The 14,222-nt window shown below is 48.5% G+C and overlaps 1 protein-coding gene across 1 annotated transcript; it reads right to left on the bottom strand.

Annotated features, from left to right (window-relative positions):
• Positions 1 to 373: 373 nt before the first annotated feature.
• On the bottom strand, positions 374 to 3,067 carry DNAJC5G (DnaJ heat shock protein family (Hsp40) member C5 gamma). Its single transcript, XM_036873599.1, has 5 exons — positions 2,955 to 3,067; positions 2,437 to 2,650; positions 2,096 to 2,240; positions 1,534 to 1,607; positions 374 to 1,335 (listed from the first exon to the last, which is right to left on the bottom strand). Exons 1-4 carry the CDS (start codon positions 3,065 to 3,067, stop codon positions 1,552 to 1,554), a joined length of 528 nt encoding a protein of 175 aa, XP_036729494.1. The 3' UTR covers positions 374 to 1,335; positions 1,534 to 1,551.
• Positions 3,068 to 14,222: the final 11,155 nt, after the last annotated feature.

Here is a 14,222-nt window from a genome sequence, read left to right on the forward strand (position 1 = left end):
GATTCTGGTCCATGAACACATCACTGGAGCCACTCCAAGGACTTTAAATTTGTTAGGAAATTGAGAGTAGCTGAGCTGGGCAGAAAGGACTGGAATGCCAGGGACCTATTTCGGGCACCAGGGGAATCAGTCTCCAGGGGAATTTTAGAGCACTGACAAAGGCATCATCACAAGGCTCTGGGAAGCCTCTGCCCCAGCTCCACAGTTGTCCTGGACTCCTGCTCTCCAGGGCAGGCTGGTCTCAGATGTGCACACTGGTCCTCTATCTTTTTCTCCTACTTCTTCTCTATCCCAGGCACAATTTGTCTTTTTGGGGCCCAACATATGCACTGGGATTGGACAAAAGCTCTTTTATTCACTGACATCCCTTAGCCCCTCTCCCAGTCAGGAGAGAGAAGTTTGAGGAGTTACTAGACTCTGACCCTGCGTAGACGGGAAATGGTGTGATGAGGATACCAAACAGACAGTGCGATGAGGCACACATGGGGAAAGGGTCTGTAAGAGTGCAGTCTTTACCCTATCACACGTTTCATGCCCCAGTTTTAAGAACAAAACATATAGTGATCAGCTTGCATAAGATGTGGTCAAAAGGACGGAGGCAAGCAGGCACTGAGGTGTGAACTTCAGTCAACCCACAGGCGCCCTGCTAATGGGTGCTATGCTAGCAGCTGCAGTCCAGGGAGAATCCAAAGGTGGGATAACTACCCCTAAGCCTCAAATGCATTGATTCTTTTCCTGAGTTGTCTCATGGTGGTATGGAATGCAGCTGGCAATGCCAAAGGCATGGGCACCAGAAGAAGATGAGACCAGCCCCCAGAAAGGTGTACTCGCTTAGGAATGTGGCTGACACTAAGAGTTGCTGGTACACAGAACTGCAGCAAAGAAGGGTTAGCTGGTATAGCAGCTCCAGGACAGGATCCATCCAGCTTGGTTATCAGCATCCTGATGGAGATATCGCAAGTGGCTGACCCTACCAGCTGACATTGGCTCAAATCCCAAGGAAAGCACAGGAAAAAGAATGCTCAGGAAAAGACTGTCATCACTGCCTAAGACCTCACAAGGGTAGGGATATGAGGGCTGCTCTCTAACAGATTAAAATTGGGACTGCAGCTGAAAAGAAGAATAGCTGGGTGACCCTGTATGGCCAGGGTCAGTTATACCATCAAGGACAAAGATGGCATCCTCACTGGGATGGATGCCATCGATGCTTCTGAAGATGGGAGTCTTACAAGTAGAGGGGAAAATCAGGGTCGAGGTCAGGACAGGGCTACTTGCTCTTCTCTTCACCGAGTCCAGCAGACTGGGCAGCGGAAGGCACCCTCACTGGGTCAGCACCTAAGGGCAGAAGAAGATGGCATCTTATTAACCAGAAGGAATGATCACCCAGAATTTAAAGCCAACCCCCTATAGGTAAGGATACAAATACCTGTAGTCCATACTATAAAGATATAAACTTTCCACTAATGACTCATCTGAAGTTAGTGTTTATCCTTTTCTTACCCTTTAATTATTGCTGCATTTCAGTTTTCATACCTCACTCTTCTTCATCTTTTAATAATTATCGTCACTGGAATTATCTTCCCCTCCTCTAAAATGTTCTCTGCGTCCTGTGATGGAATTTGAAAAACACATATGTAAACATTTAGTAACAAGTTTTTAGTCCACTGGTGAAAAAATGGTGACCTTGCAGTTATGCATTCACATCTCTAGGTGGCACTGGTGTGAACGTCAGTCAACCCACACTTTAGGGGATAATCTCAGGCACTTTACCTTTCTTTTGAGTAAATGCAATGAACTGCATCCTCTAACTTGTCTTCGACTACTGCCTTTTCTAGGCACAGTCCCCCACCCCATTCTTTTCCTTAACTCCCACCCCATTTGTTAAGCTTAACAGTCATAGGAGGCCAACATCACATTCAAACTGTCAGCGTGCGGCATAAACAAACTCAGAAACCAAGTGTATCCCCTTCTCTTTCTTCACTTCGCCCCAGTACTGACTTGAGACGCCCATAGTTGGGGGTTCACAGTTTCACCCCCAACCATTTCCTGCATCCCTGTGCCAGCTCTTATCCCAGTCCCTGCCTGTGGTTCTCACCTGGCCTTGGAGGCTGATTCTGGACATTCGGCTCATATTTTTTCTTAGCTGCTTCCTCGGGTGGTGGCTTAAGTGCTCCACAGCAAAAGCAGCAGCAGCAGCAGCAACAGCAACAGGTAAGCAGAGCACACAGGAGGACAAGCGTCTAAAAGGTGGGAAAGAATGGCTTCAATCTGGCAGTTCTTGTGTATTTCCATTCAAGCTCCCCTCCCTCAGTCCTTCCAGCACCTGCTATATGAGACAACAGAAGCATTTGTCCTAGGAGAGGAGGATTAGCTGTCCTAAGAGAGGAGGGTTTCCCCTCCTTCCTTATTCTTAAGAGACTAGGAAGAATTGTGTACCTTGAACCAACAACTATTCAGTGTAAAATAGTATGTGACGCCTTCTTCGCCAAAGTGGTCGTATATATATATTCCCAATGAGCCACGCCGGTCGTAAATTTGCCGCTTCTTAGGGTCACTCAGTACGGAGTGGGCTGTGTTGATCTCCTTGAATATTTCTGCTGCTTGAGGGTCCCCTGGATTCTTGTCTGGATGATACTTCAATGCCAGTCTCCTACCCAAGCAATACCCAAAGGAGGGTGGGAAGAGGATGGGAATGGCTGGGGAGGGAGGGTTAGGATGAATGACAGGGATAGGTCTCTAGATGGTGAAGAAAGAATGCATGAGATGTGGTACAAAGGATGGAGGCAAGCAGCCCAAGTCTACATTCCTTCCCGTGTCACAATGAAGAGGATGATGGCCCCACCTGGCCCCAAAGTGAAGGCTTGGGGATTTAAAAATGGGTCAGAAAGCAAGGTAGAGGAAAAAGGGTTCAAGGGGGAGAATTGCAGGATTTAATAAGGGGTTGATGTCTGAACCTGTAGGCCTTTTTGATGTCTTCAGGTGAAGCGCCCTTCTTAAGCTCCAGCACTGCATAGAGGGTTGATCCAGTTTTGGACAACCGGCGGGCTGCTTGGTCCACGTGAGCCATGATCTGGGTCAGAGGAGAAGAAGCATTTGTGAGAACTTCCACAGGTGAGGCCACAAAGAAGTGAACTTCCAGTGACAGGAAGCTCATCACCTTCAGGGACTAGGGAGGTAAGCGGCTACAACGGGACAGGTATAAGACAACAGTGACTGGCATCTGTGACTAGCAGGAGAGTGCAGGTGACAAGACCTTCAAATTTTAAAGAGGAAACATCTCCTCACATTTCCCAGTGTCCTTCAGATACACAGACCTCCAGACACCCCACATTCTACAGAAGTGAAGCCAAGGGAGGTCTAAACCCTGCAAAAAGATCGATTTTGTCCAGAGCTACTGGTACCTTAAGTAAACAGCCCCGAGCCTGTCCAAGCTCATTACTGGGTTTGAAAGAGCAGCAGGGCCCCAGCCCCTGAACAGCTTGGGTGGGGAATCATGGAGGTCCCCAATTCCCAAGGGAGAAACAAGTCAGACCAAACCCTGCGCTGCCTAAGAGAAGTCAGGCGTCCAAAAGCCAGGCCAGAAGGCAGTGCTTGCACCTAGGCCAGAGACTTTCTTCCTCCTAACCTCCCCTCTCAAACCCTCCCACCTCTGTCCCTCAGGGAGAACAGAGGGGTGACTCAAGAGATAAAGGAGGAGCAGTGGGGCAGACCAGAGAGGTAGCAGCGAGCAGGACCCCAGAGGGTCGGGGGAGTGCTTGGGAGGCTGTGGCTTGGGAGAACCAAGGCAACAAGCTCAGAGGGAACGCTCCCTCTGAGCTCAGAGGGACCAAGCTCCCCAGGTCCCCTCTGGCTCTGTGTGGACCCCCCACCCGGCCTGGCGTCTACCTGGGAGTCGCTCTCTTCAGCCGGGGAGGCCTCAAGCAACCTCCATCAAGGTGTGAAACTTCACACGGCAGCGGGCCAGGGGCCGACTGCGCCTGCGCGCTGCGTCAACACTGGGGGTCCCTTTTTGGCGCTGCAGGTAGGTCTGGGAGGGACTTATTTCTCTCGCGGGGAGCCTGAGCATAGGGATCTGCCTGGCGCCAGCGGCCAAGGGCTGCGGCGCGTCGGTTCCAGCCCCACCCGCGGTGCAGCCTGCAGGGCCGTCCCTCCTTCTCGGGTTGGGGCCGGGGGGGGGGGGGACTCATTCATTCTGATCAGGGACATGGCTCATCAACTCACTGAAGGAAAGCTAACGGGGCTTGCAGACCGTGGCTGTATGAGAGGTATGTTTGCTACAAACCTTTCTCAAGAGGTATATTACCTTCTCAGTCTTCTTTTACGGAATTTAGGGGTCTCCACTTGGTCCTTTTTTTCCCTTCTGCCGGGAAACTCCTACACATGCTTTAAGACCTACATCAAATATCAGTATTCCTAGGAAACTTTCCTTCATTCCCTCAATTGTTCTCACCTTCCTCTGTAAAAGCATTTATCCTATCATATTGTAATTTAGATGGCATGTTCCTTTAAATTGATGTCTTGAACATTTCCAGAAGTCATTACTGTTCTTCAGAAACTTCCTTTAAATACTATTACATCACGAGGATGTACCATAATGTAATTATATAATCCAGATTGGATAATTGTTTCTAATCATTTGATAGTATAATGACCTTATTATGAAAATTCTTATCTTTAAATCTACAAATAAATCTTTTTTTTTTTCTTTAGAGTAGATTCCTGGAAGTGGAATTATTGGGTCAAAGTGAATATTTTTGAGGCTTTTGATCCATATTGCTAACTTTCTTTCCAGAAAGTTACCAAAAGTACCAATTTACCTCCCTAACTAATTTACATGCTACTTGCAGGGCATAGGAGCACCTATTTCTACTCAATTCCTGTGATCTCTTACAGGTTTGCATCCCTTATAATTTACCACTTCATGATGTTGGTTTTCGTAACAAAGGAGCACTCAATGGCTCCTATAACATGGAATTGAAAGAACTTTATTGTTTCAATCCTATCTCTCTGTTACCTCTCTTGTGACTTATTATCTCTTCCTTTTATTACTGTTACCTGCGTACATTTACCTTCCCTTCTAGGTTTTAAGTTGTAAATACTGCACCCCAGAGATGTGAGCCATCTGAGCAAACTAAAGAGTCCATGGGCAACAGGCACAACGACCACTGAATTAATTTATTTCTGTAGATCTGTGATCAGTGTAGGGGTGGGGATGAAAATCTTTGGTACCCCTCACTGAGTTCATAGGTTCTGGGTTACATGAGTTTAGAGGTTAGTCACCTAAAGTAAAGGAGATAAAGCTAACAATTTTTTGATGGTTTGTACTATGCCAAATTTCTCTAACTAACCTCCAGCCTTTCGTCACCATCATGGAGGGACAGAACTAGAACAGCCCAAGTCATTTCTTTACCAGCACTGGGAAGAGAACAGAAGGCACTGGAAGTGCAGTGCATTTACAGGGAACGTCTCACCTCAGTCTACAGGCCCAGTGTGGTCCGGCCCCTGCCTCTCACTCCAGCTCTACGGAGTACCACTGTCTTGCGTGCTCTGGTCTCTGCTGCACTGCTTTTCTGTCAGTTCTTTGAAGACACCGTGTTCCCTCCCACTCCTCTGCCTGGAGGGCTTCTCCCCAGGCTACGTGCATAGCTGCCTTCTCATCCTTTGTGGCTCTCAGCTTTGTGCCTCCTCAGAGAGTCCTTCTAGATTGAGTTCCACTTCTCTCTCCCCATCTCGTTAACACCCTCACCCTGATTTGTGAATATATATTTATCTCACGTTGATTTGTTTAAGGTCTGCCTTCACCGGTAGACAGTGAACTCCATGAGGGCAGGGACCTTGTATGTTTGCTCACCATTGTATCCCCAGCACCGAGAACCATGCCTGGCTTATGATAAGTGAATTAATGATTTGCTGAATGAGCTATAGCAGAGGGAGCCCTCTGCTGGTCCAGTGGAGGCCCAGAGTTTGGGCCATAGCAAGAATTGCCTGCGACAGAAGCAGTTAGCTGGGGAATTGGACAGGACTGCAGAGCCCACTTTTCCTCATATGATCTGAGACAAGAAGAGACATGAGGGGTAAAGAGACAGAAGGCACTAGGAGAGATAGTAATGGCGATTCTGGGCTCCTTGTTTCTTGTTTGTCTTAGTTTTCCTCCAGTTCCTAACACAGTATCTGGAATATTGTAGGTACTCAATAAATGTTGGTTAAGTTGAATGAACAAGCACGCTTTTGTGTACCTTTTCTGAAGCACTTTTACCTCATTGTCTCCTTTGATCCTCACAACAACCCTGGGAGGTGGTATGAGCCCATCCCTGCTTTACAGAAGTGAGCCCAAGAAAGAGCCAAATTAGGCTCTGAGAAGAGTTAGTAAACAGCTTTCACATCTTGCCAGAGGCTCCAGAATGTTATTACTTCTTATCACTGCCCTCTGACATTCTAATTAATTCTAATCATAGTGGCTCTTGAAATAGCCATTATCTTTAAGCCTTCTGCGCCTCTGCTCTGACTGAGATGACACTGCAGCCAGTAGCTGCAGAGACAGGAACAGAGCAAGCAGGTCAGCTGGCATCCTCTGGCCAGGGGCCTCCACTTGGCCTTTACCTAGAAACAGACCCTTTTTGACTCCATTTTCCATGCACAGGGTCTCTTCTAACATCCAGCACAGAACTAGGAAGAACATACAGGCCAGGAGTCAGAAGCCCTAGATCTTCGTTTTGGCTCTGGCTCGAACAGGCTGTGTGATCTTGGACAAGTCACTTAATCTCTGCGTCTCTTCCCTCTTCTGTAAAATCCTGTGCTGTTTCACAGGGTTGAGGTCAAGACTAAATTAAATTTGGTTGTAAAAAAAAAATGGAAAAAAATTTTAAAAACCATGCTAAAGAATGATGACAGACTCAAATCTTTTCTGGAATCATTTGCCCTCCCGTCATACCTTGAGTCAGTGATCTTAGAAGTTTACTATGTCATAGAGCCATTTGGTCTCTCCTGGAGAAAACCAAGAAGCATCCCTTATTTACCCACAAACAACTAAAGTTTTAGTCATATAGCTGGAATATACACATACAGACGGCAGACATTGGCATATTTATACCCAAAATATCACGCTCTCGAACATATGCAGTGGGAGAGAGAGATCATAATTTGTCACACCCAACCCCCAGGTTCTAGAATCGTACAGATTTTGAGCTGGAAGGAACCTCAGAAACTTAACTCTCATACAATGCCTTCCTTTTGTAATTGAGAAAAGTGTGGCCCAGAGGAAGGGATTAACCTGCCCAAGGTCAACCTGTGAGGTCCAGACCTGTCTTCTGACTCCAAGTTCAGCGCTTATACTGTGTCTGCTCCTTATACACACCAGCTCCCTTTCCACTTTAAAATCTAAGTATAGAAACAGACCAAATCCGTAGTTGATATTCACCTCTTTTCATGGTGATGTCAGGTAATATCCTGCTTTCCCTCCCCCCAGCTGAAGGCATACATACTACATGTGACTAAAAATACCTCTGGCCCCGTTTGTTTGCCTGTCCTCCCCAGGGCAGACGTCCCGTGGTGGGAGGTGGAGGCCTTCCAGTTAGAGAAGCTGCTTTATACCCCTGTCCTCTCTGCCCTGCAACCCCAGACTCTGCAGACCTAAGGGCAGGCTAACAGGGCACACCTGCCTTACCTGTAAAATGGAAATAATAGTCTCTGCCTCTTAGGGTTGTTAAGAGGATTAAATATTTAATCTGAACAGTGCTTGGCATGTGGCAAGTGCTATGTCATCGTCGTCATCATCATCATCATCATTCTTTCTATCCTGTCTCCTCCCAATTTTGTAAAGAGAGAAATTGCTTTCATTCTGTCTCTGGGAGGAAGGGGGTAAATCAGGGTCCTCCCTCTAAGATTTGGAAATTGTCATTGGAATCCTTCCATCCCCTTTCTACATTCTTTTCTCAGCCCCTTAGAACCCTATTTTCTCATTCCTCTACCCAGTGCCCTCTGCCCTCCAAAATATCCATAGTGTTCCCCAAGCAGTCAAAACTCCAAAATTACCTCTCTCACTTCCTCTCCTTTAAACATTTCTAATAAAAATGATTACCTCCATAAAATTATCTCATCCCTACGGGTTAGGTGGAAAGCGATCTAATCAAAACCCTATAATTCAGCTTATAGTGAGAACAACTATTAATACTTCACCCTCTTAATTCTTAACCAACACAAAAGGAATAACTGGCAGAATTTCAGGCAGTATGACTGAATGAAGTGAAAAATATCAGGCTCTGTTTTGGGAAGAGACTTTGGGCCTTAAATCTCTCCTCTCCTTTCTGTTCAGCTCTACCAACTTCATGTCTTTTCAATTCTGGGGCTCTGCATTATTCTGTGTCTCCTCCTACATCTCTGATAAGTTTCCTGTCCCTTGCTGGCTCCTCTCCCTTCTTTCATTTCCTCATTGTGGATATTCTGTATGGTTTGGTCTTTAAGCTCCTGCTTCTTCTCTCTCCTCTCTACTTCAGAGATGCAGTCTATGGGCATGGCTTCAGCTGGCACTACTCTGCTTTAGCTCAGCTTAGTGTCACCCGCATGCCAGTCTCCCATTGCCTCAAAACCACACTCTGAAATCTGAGCTTATGACCTTGCCCCCAGACTGGTTGTCCCTCTTGCTTTTTCTATTTACGTTAATGTTATGACTCTTTCCAAGATAATGCTGCTCAAAACCCAAACATCAGTGGGCTGTGGACCATTATTTCCCCCAAATTCGGGCCAAAAAATCTTACTAATTTCTTTTTTCAAAATTGCTCTTTCATTGTCCCTTTCTTTTCAGCTCCCACAGCTTTGAAGCACCTCAGTTAAAGGATTTCCAGGTCACACTGACTGTTGTCCTAGCCTTCTAACTGTTCTCCCTGCTGCCAGTCTCATCCTGGATACTGGTTACCAGATCAATGTTCCTAGAGCAAAGCAATGTTTCCATCGTTACCACTCCTTTGCTCATAGCCTATGGGGTGCAAAACAACCCTTTAAATATGGCAATGAAATCTACAATCTGATACCATGTTATCCCTCCAAATGCATTGTCTGCTACTGCCCTGAAGTAAACCTTCCATAACCATCAGTCTTTTTTTTCCTCCTAAATATTCCTGTTCTTTCTCACCTCGATACCATTGCCCTCACACCAGTTCCCCTCATGAGCTGTCCTTTTAATTAATCAGTTCACTTACTCAACAAATATCTATTAATCGTTGCTCTATGCCTAGTACCTTGGATACAGTGATAATCGGCTCTCATAGATTATAGCTTAGTGTGGAAGATAGACATTCATTTATACCTTCAACAAATATTTATTAGGTGCTATCCTCTGCCAGATTCTGTTCTAGGTACTGGGGATATAGCAGCATACAGAACAGACAAAAACTTCTGCCATCATGTAGCTTAAATTCTGGTGGGAGGAGATAGACAGTAAACAAGATAAGTAAAATATTCAGTGTGTTAGGTGGTAATAGTTGCTATGGAGAAACATAAAGCAGGGAATGGAGATGGAAAAAATTTGAGGGAAGACTGCACTTTTTAAAAGCATAAGCAGAGAGGGCCTGTAAAAGTGAGAGATATATATATATGTATATTTTGTAATATTTATTTATTTATTTTTGGCTGCATCGGGTCTCAGTTGCACCCATTGCGGTGCGCGGGCTTCTCTCTCTAGTTGTGGTTCATGGGCTCTCTAGTTGTGGCCCGTGTGCTCAGTAGTTGCAGAGCGCGGGCTTAGTTGCCCCGTGGCATGTGGGATCTTAGTTCCCCGACCAGGGATCAAACCCACGTTCCCTGCATTGGAAGGCAGATTCTTAACCACTGGACCACCAGGGAAGTCCCTGTAAAAGTGATATTTGATTCAAGACCTGAAGCAGATGCTCAGGTGAGTCGTGAAGACATCTGGCAGAGTGTATTACAGGTAAAGAGATGAGTAAATGCAAAGGCCCTGGGGTGGAACACACCGGGTATGTCGTAGGACCCACCTGCACAAAGGCCAGAGTGGCTGGGGAGTGAGGTGGGAGTAGTATGAAATGAGATCAGATGGGGCTAGATTGCATAGGGCTTTGCAGGCCAGTGGAAGGCCTTTGGCTGATACTGAGACAGAGACTGATGAAATCTGGCCTAGTTGCCTAGCCCGGATTGAGGATAGACTATAGGGCAACAAAGGTAGAAAAAGGAAGACAACCTAGGAGGCTACTGCAATAATCAAGAAGGCAGACGATGGTGGTTTAGACAAGGATGGGAGCAGGATTTGTTGACAGACTGGATGTGGCGTACAAATAGAGAAGTCAAGGATGACTCTAAGGCTTCTGGTCTGAGCAAGTGGAAAGATGGAGTTCGCATGTTCTGACATGGGAGGACTGCTGGAAGAGAAGGTTTGGGATAAGGGTGACGATCAGGAGCTCAGTTTTCGATGAAGCTTGAGATGCCTATTAGACATTAAAGAGGAGAGGTCAAGCTGACATTTGGGTATATGAGTTCAGAGTTCAAGTGAGAGATCTGGGAATCACCATATAAACTGCCATTTATTTTTTAAGTTTTTTTTTTTAATAGAAACTTTCAAACACATATAGAAACAGAATAGTACAATGATCCTCCATGTATCCATCACCCAGCTTCAACAATCATTGCTTCTTGCTGTTTCTAGGTAGTATTTAAAGCCTTGAGACTGGATGACATCTCCATGGGACTAAGTGTAGGAAGGTAAGAGAAGAGGGTGACCAAGTCCTGGAATATTCCAGCATTAAAAGGTTGGGAAGATGAGGAGGAACCAGCAAAGGAGACTGAAAATAAGCAGTCAATGAAATAGGAGGAAAACTAGATTATGGTATCCTGGAAGCCAAGTGAAAAAAGAAATAATCTCCAAATAACAATTTAATTACAGCAGGGTAAGTGCTAAGGCAGAAAAAGAAGTGTGCAATGAGAATGCATAACATGCACTAGCCTGATTTGGGGGGTCAGGAAGGCTTCTCTGAGGATGTGACATTTAAGCTGCAGCCTTCCCTCATCTTCTGTATCTCCAACTAAAATCCTGCTTCCTCCATCCTGCTTCCACTCTGACAGTCAGCTCCTCCTTTCTGGGATGGCTTTATCAAGGACTATGTATCAGGCACTATGGTGTGCTGGGGACACAGTGTTGAGAAAGACAACAGCTGTCTTCAGAGAGCTTGTACTCTAGTGAAGAGACTGACAAGTAAACGATTTTGTTAAAATGTGGTGAGTGCTAACATCACCGAGGCACAGTGGGCCTTGAGATCACCGGGGAAGGGCACATAACCCACCCAGGGGTGGGAGGGGTCAGGAAAGGCTTTCTAGGGGTAACACCTCTGTGCATACGCTTCAGCTTGGCTTGGCCCTTTCCAGTGTTAACCCTTGCCCACAGCCTTGGATTCCAAATCTTGCCTGAGATCCCTGGCCCAGCCTAAATCCTGACCTCAGCACTAGGCTTTGCTCTCCTTCTCTCTCAATATGAAATGGTCCAGCCTGGGTCTCCCTGAAGCCTTCTTCTGAGCTGCTCTGTTGCCCTCTGCTCTGGAAGCTGGCACTGACCTGTCCTCTAGGGAACACCCAGGCCTTCCTGCCTCCACAACTAATAGCAGACTAAGGACTCACCTTAGGGAACATTGGTATCTGAGGAAGGCGTAAGAGCATGTGGGTAAATAAGTAACCAAAATCTGCAGAACAGAAATCTCTTGCAATCAAGTTAAAGCCAGGATGGGAGAGAACACGTCTATCTTGTTCACCAGGAATCCGCAGCTAGGATAGCAGGGCGCATGGCAGGAATAAGTGTTCAGTAAATGTTGAATGAAGACTAGAGTTCCATACAGGGCACCAGCCCTCAGCTGTCCTTCTAGCTCCTGCACAGTTTTCCTAGCTCCTGTCCAGGTGCAGAATGCCTTCCTCCGACCTGGAATTCAAGAGGACCCTTTGCAAAGATTTTCATAGGGCCACTTGATGGTTCTTTAAGAAACAGGTGCAAGCTGTCTGTTTCACTGCCAGGCTTTTCATGCATAAATTTCCAAGCAAAAGAAATTGTTGGTTTTCTCCCTGCCGTTGCACTCGACTTCTGGAGGCAGCACGTTCCAACGCCAGAGAGGCGAAGCGAAGGGCAGCCCTGTTATCCATCTGCTCCGACGCCCCTTTCCCGTCCTGCCTTCTCGCTCCCCGCCGGGTGGCGGTGGTGGGGCGGGCACGTGCCGGCGTCTGCGCCCCCTCCCGGGCACCCGGGGCTGCTGTCCCTGCGCCACGGGCTGCCCAGGAAAGGAAATCCCGGAGGAAGCCATTGTTATTACCACGTCCCCCTGCTGTCGTCATCGGCCGAGGCGTGCCTAGAAGCCCGCCCCCCACACCCCTTCCCGCATAGGGTCCCGCGGTTTCTGCCCATTTTCGAGCTCGCCCGCCCGCCCCGCGCCACTTTGGGCGAGGCTACCGCATCTGAGTCCTGGAGTGAGCAGTGGCCCTCACGTCCCAGCTCCAAGGCTCTCAGAATTGGCAATGCCCCAGGCCCAGTGCGGACGGAGCTTCGAAAACCGACGGCGCCAGGCGGGACGTGCCCGGGGCCCTGGCATAGGCGAGCGGGACATGAATTCCACCCCAGCTCTGACACGGACCAACAAGGTGACCTTGCTGGTGGCTTCCCCTCTCGCCTTCCTATAACCCACGGAGGGAGCTGAGGCCCCATGCCTCTAGGGGAGGTTGGGGGACGAAAGCCACCCCCACCCTCGCTCCCTTGCTCCGCGTGGACTTTGGGCTGCGCCTTAAGGGAAGAGTGTGGAGAAGAGGCTGGCGCGGGACCCGTGCAGGGCGTGGGTGGAGGCGGCGCCGAGGGCGCGCGCAGACCCTTTCGTTCTTACGTGCCGCAGCGCTCCCGGCGCAGTACAATCTCTTAGCACACGCCGCCCGCAAACCTTGGCACAAGCCGCACTCTCCCCGCCGGAACAGCCAGCCCGCCGCCCAGCTTGCCTAATCCGTTCAAGCCTCACCTCCTCCGCGAAGCTCTCCCAGGTTAACCCCATCACTTCCAACCACTCTAGCTGGCACGTCCTCTAGTTTTTTTGTTTTTAGAAGTACACACGCAGTCTCATTGTCTGAAAAACACAATGTTGGGGTTAGATGACTGTCACCAGAACCCTAAATTCATTCTGACGGGTATTCTGAAGCCCAGGGTATTCTGAAGGGTGCGTTTGATGGGCTTCTTGCCTGGGCTAGCTAACGACTCTCACCCTCCACCTTCCCCATCCATGCTCACTCTTTCCCCTCCTCCTACGGACCCTTCTCTTCACAGAGTGTCACAGCTTGGAGTGCACAATCCAGTCACCACCCCTTTTCATTGTACACTGGTGGCAGGTGTGAGGGGCACAGAACATTGAGCATTTGAAGCTTCGGCTCCAGGCTCGGCCACAGACTGCTGTAAGTCACTCCTTCCCCTGGGCTTTAGTTTAAATGAGGCAAGATGAAGTAATGCCCGGGAAGGTGCTACAGGTTTGGAGGTAAGGACCAGCTGACCGCAGCCTCCCTCCATGAACTTGGGGCTTGTGACCCCAGAGAAGTGGAGCGCTCTTCCTTTCGGCTGCCCCAGCCTCTCAGTGACAAAGCTGCGGCTGTGCGCTCTCTCCAGTCGCCTTGTGGCGTCCTGAACCGGGGAGGGAGAGAGGATGGGGTTCCAGTCCCAGTCCTTTATTCACTGGTCGCATGACCCCGGACACTTCTTCCTCTGGGACTGTTACTCGTCCGAAAAATAGGGATAATAATGGATTGAAGGAGAACTGGAAGCTTTTTGTCGCCCCATGTCTCTATAAAAATAAATAATAATGAGCGGTACAGTGCTTGGCAGCAGACTTTGCTCGCGAATTCCGACCCCACATCCGCCACAGAGGGGTTTCTGGCCGGAGTCCCTGGAGTTCTCCCGGATTTGTCACACAGCTTACCCCACATTCTCTTTCTGGTTCTCTCCTCCACACCTGCTTCTGCCTCCGTGTGGGGAGGCTGGGGCCACGAGGTGACGGGTGGTGGGGAGAGGGGGTGGGATGCCCTGGCGCGGACCTGCACGGGGCGGTGTCCCTTGGGCGAAGATTGGTTGGAAGGTCCCTAGGCTTGAGGAGCTCGGCTGGGAACTGGTAGGCAGGGCTTGGGTAGGGGCGGGGCTGGTCTGCCTAGGGGTGGGCTATGGAGGTTAGGCGTTCTCTAGAACCCGGCGGGGGCGCAGAGAGCTTCCACCG

Source organism: Balaenoptera musculus, chromosome 13, assembly GCF_009873245.2.
Source record: "Balaenoptera musculus isolate JJ_BM4_2016_0621 chromosome 13, mBalMus1.pri.v3, whole genome shotgun sequence".
Taxonomy (NCBI): Eukaryota; Metazoa; Chordata; class Mammalia; order Artiodactyla; family Balaenopteridae; genus Balaenoptera; species Balaenoptera musculus.

Bases quoted from the DNA above. Each gene is read 5' to 3' on its own strand.
- DNAJC5G (XM_036873599.1), bottom strand. From the start codon at position 3,067: ATGGCTCACGTGGACCAAGCAGCCCGCCGGTTGTCCAAAACTGGATCA. The intron at 2,651-2,954 runs GTTCAGACATCA...TTGCTTGGGTAG, and splicing joins GACATCAAAAAGGCCTACAG to GAGACTGGCATTGAAGTATC. The intron at 2,241-2,436 runs GTACACAATTCT...CCCACCTTTTAG, and splicing joins TGAATAGTTGTTGGTTCAAG to ACGCTTGTCCTCCTGTGTGC.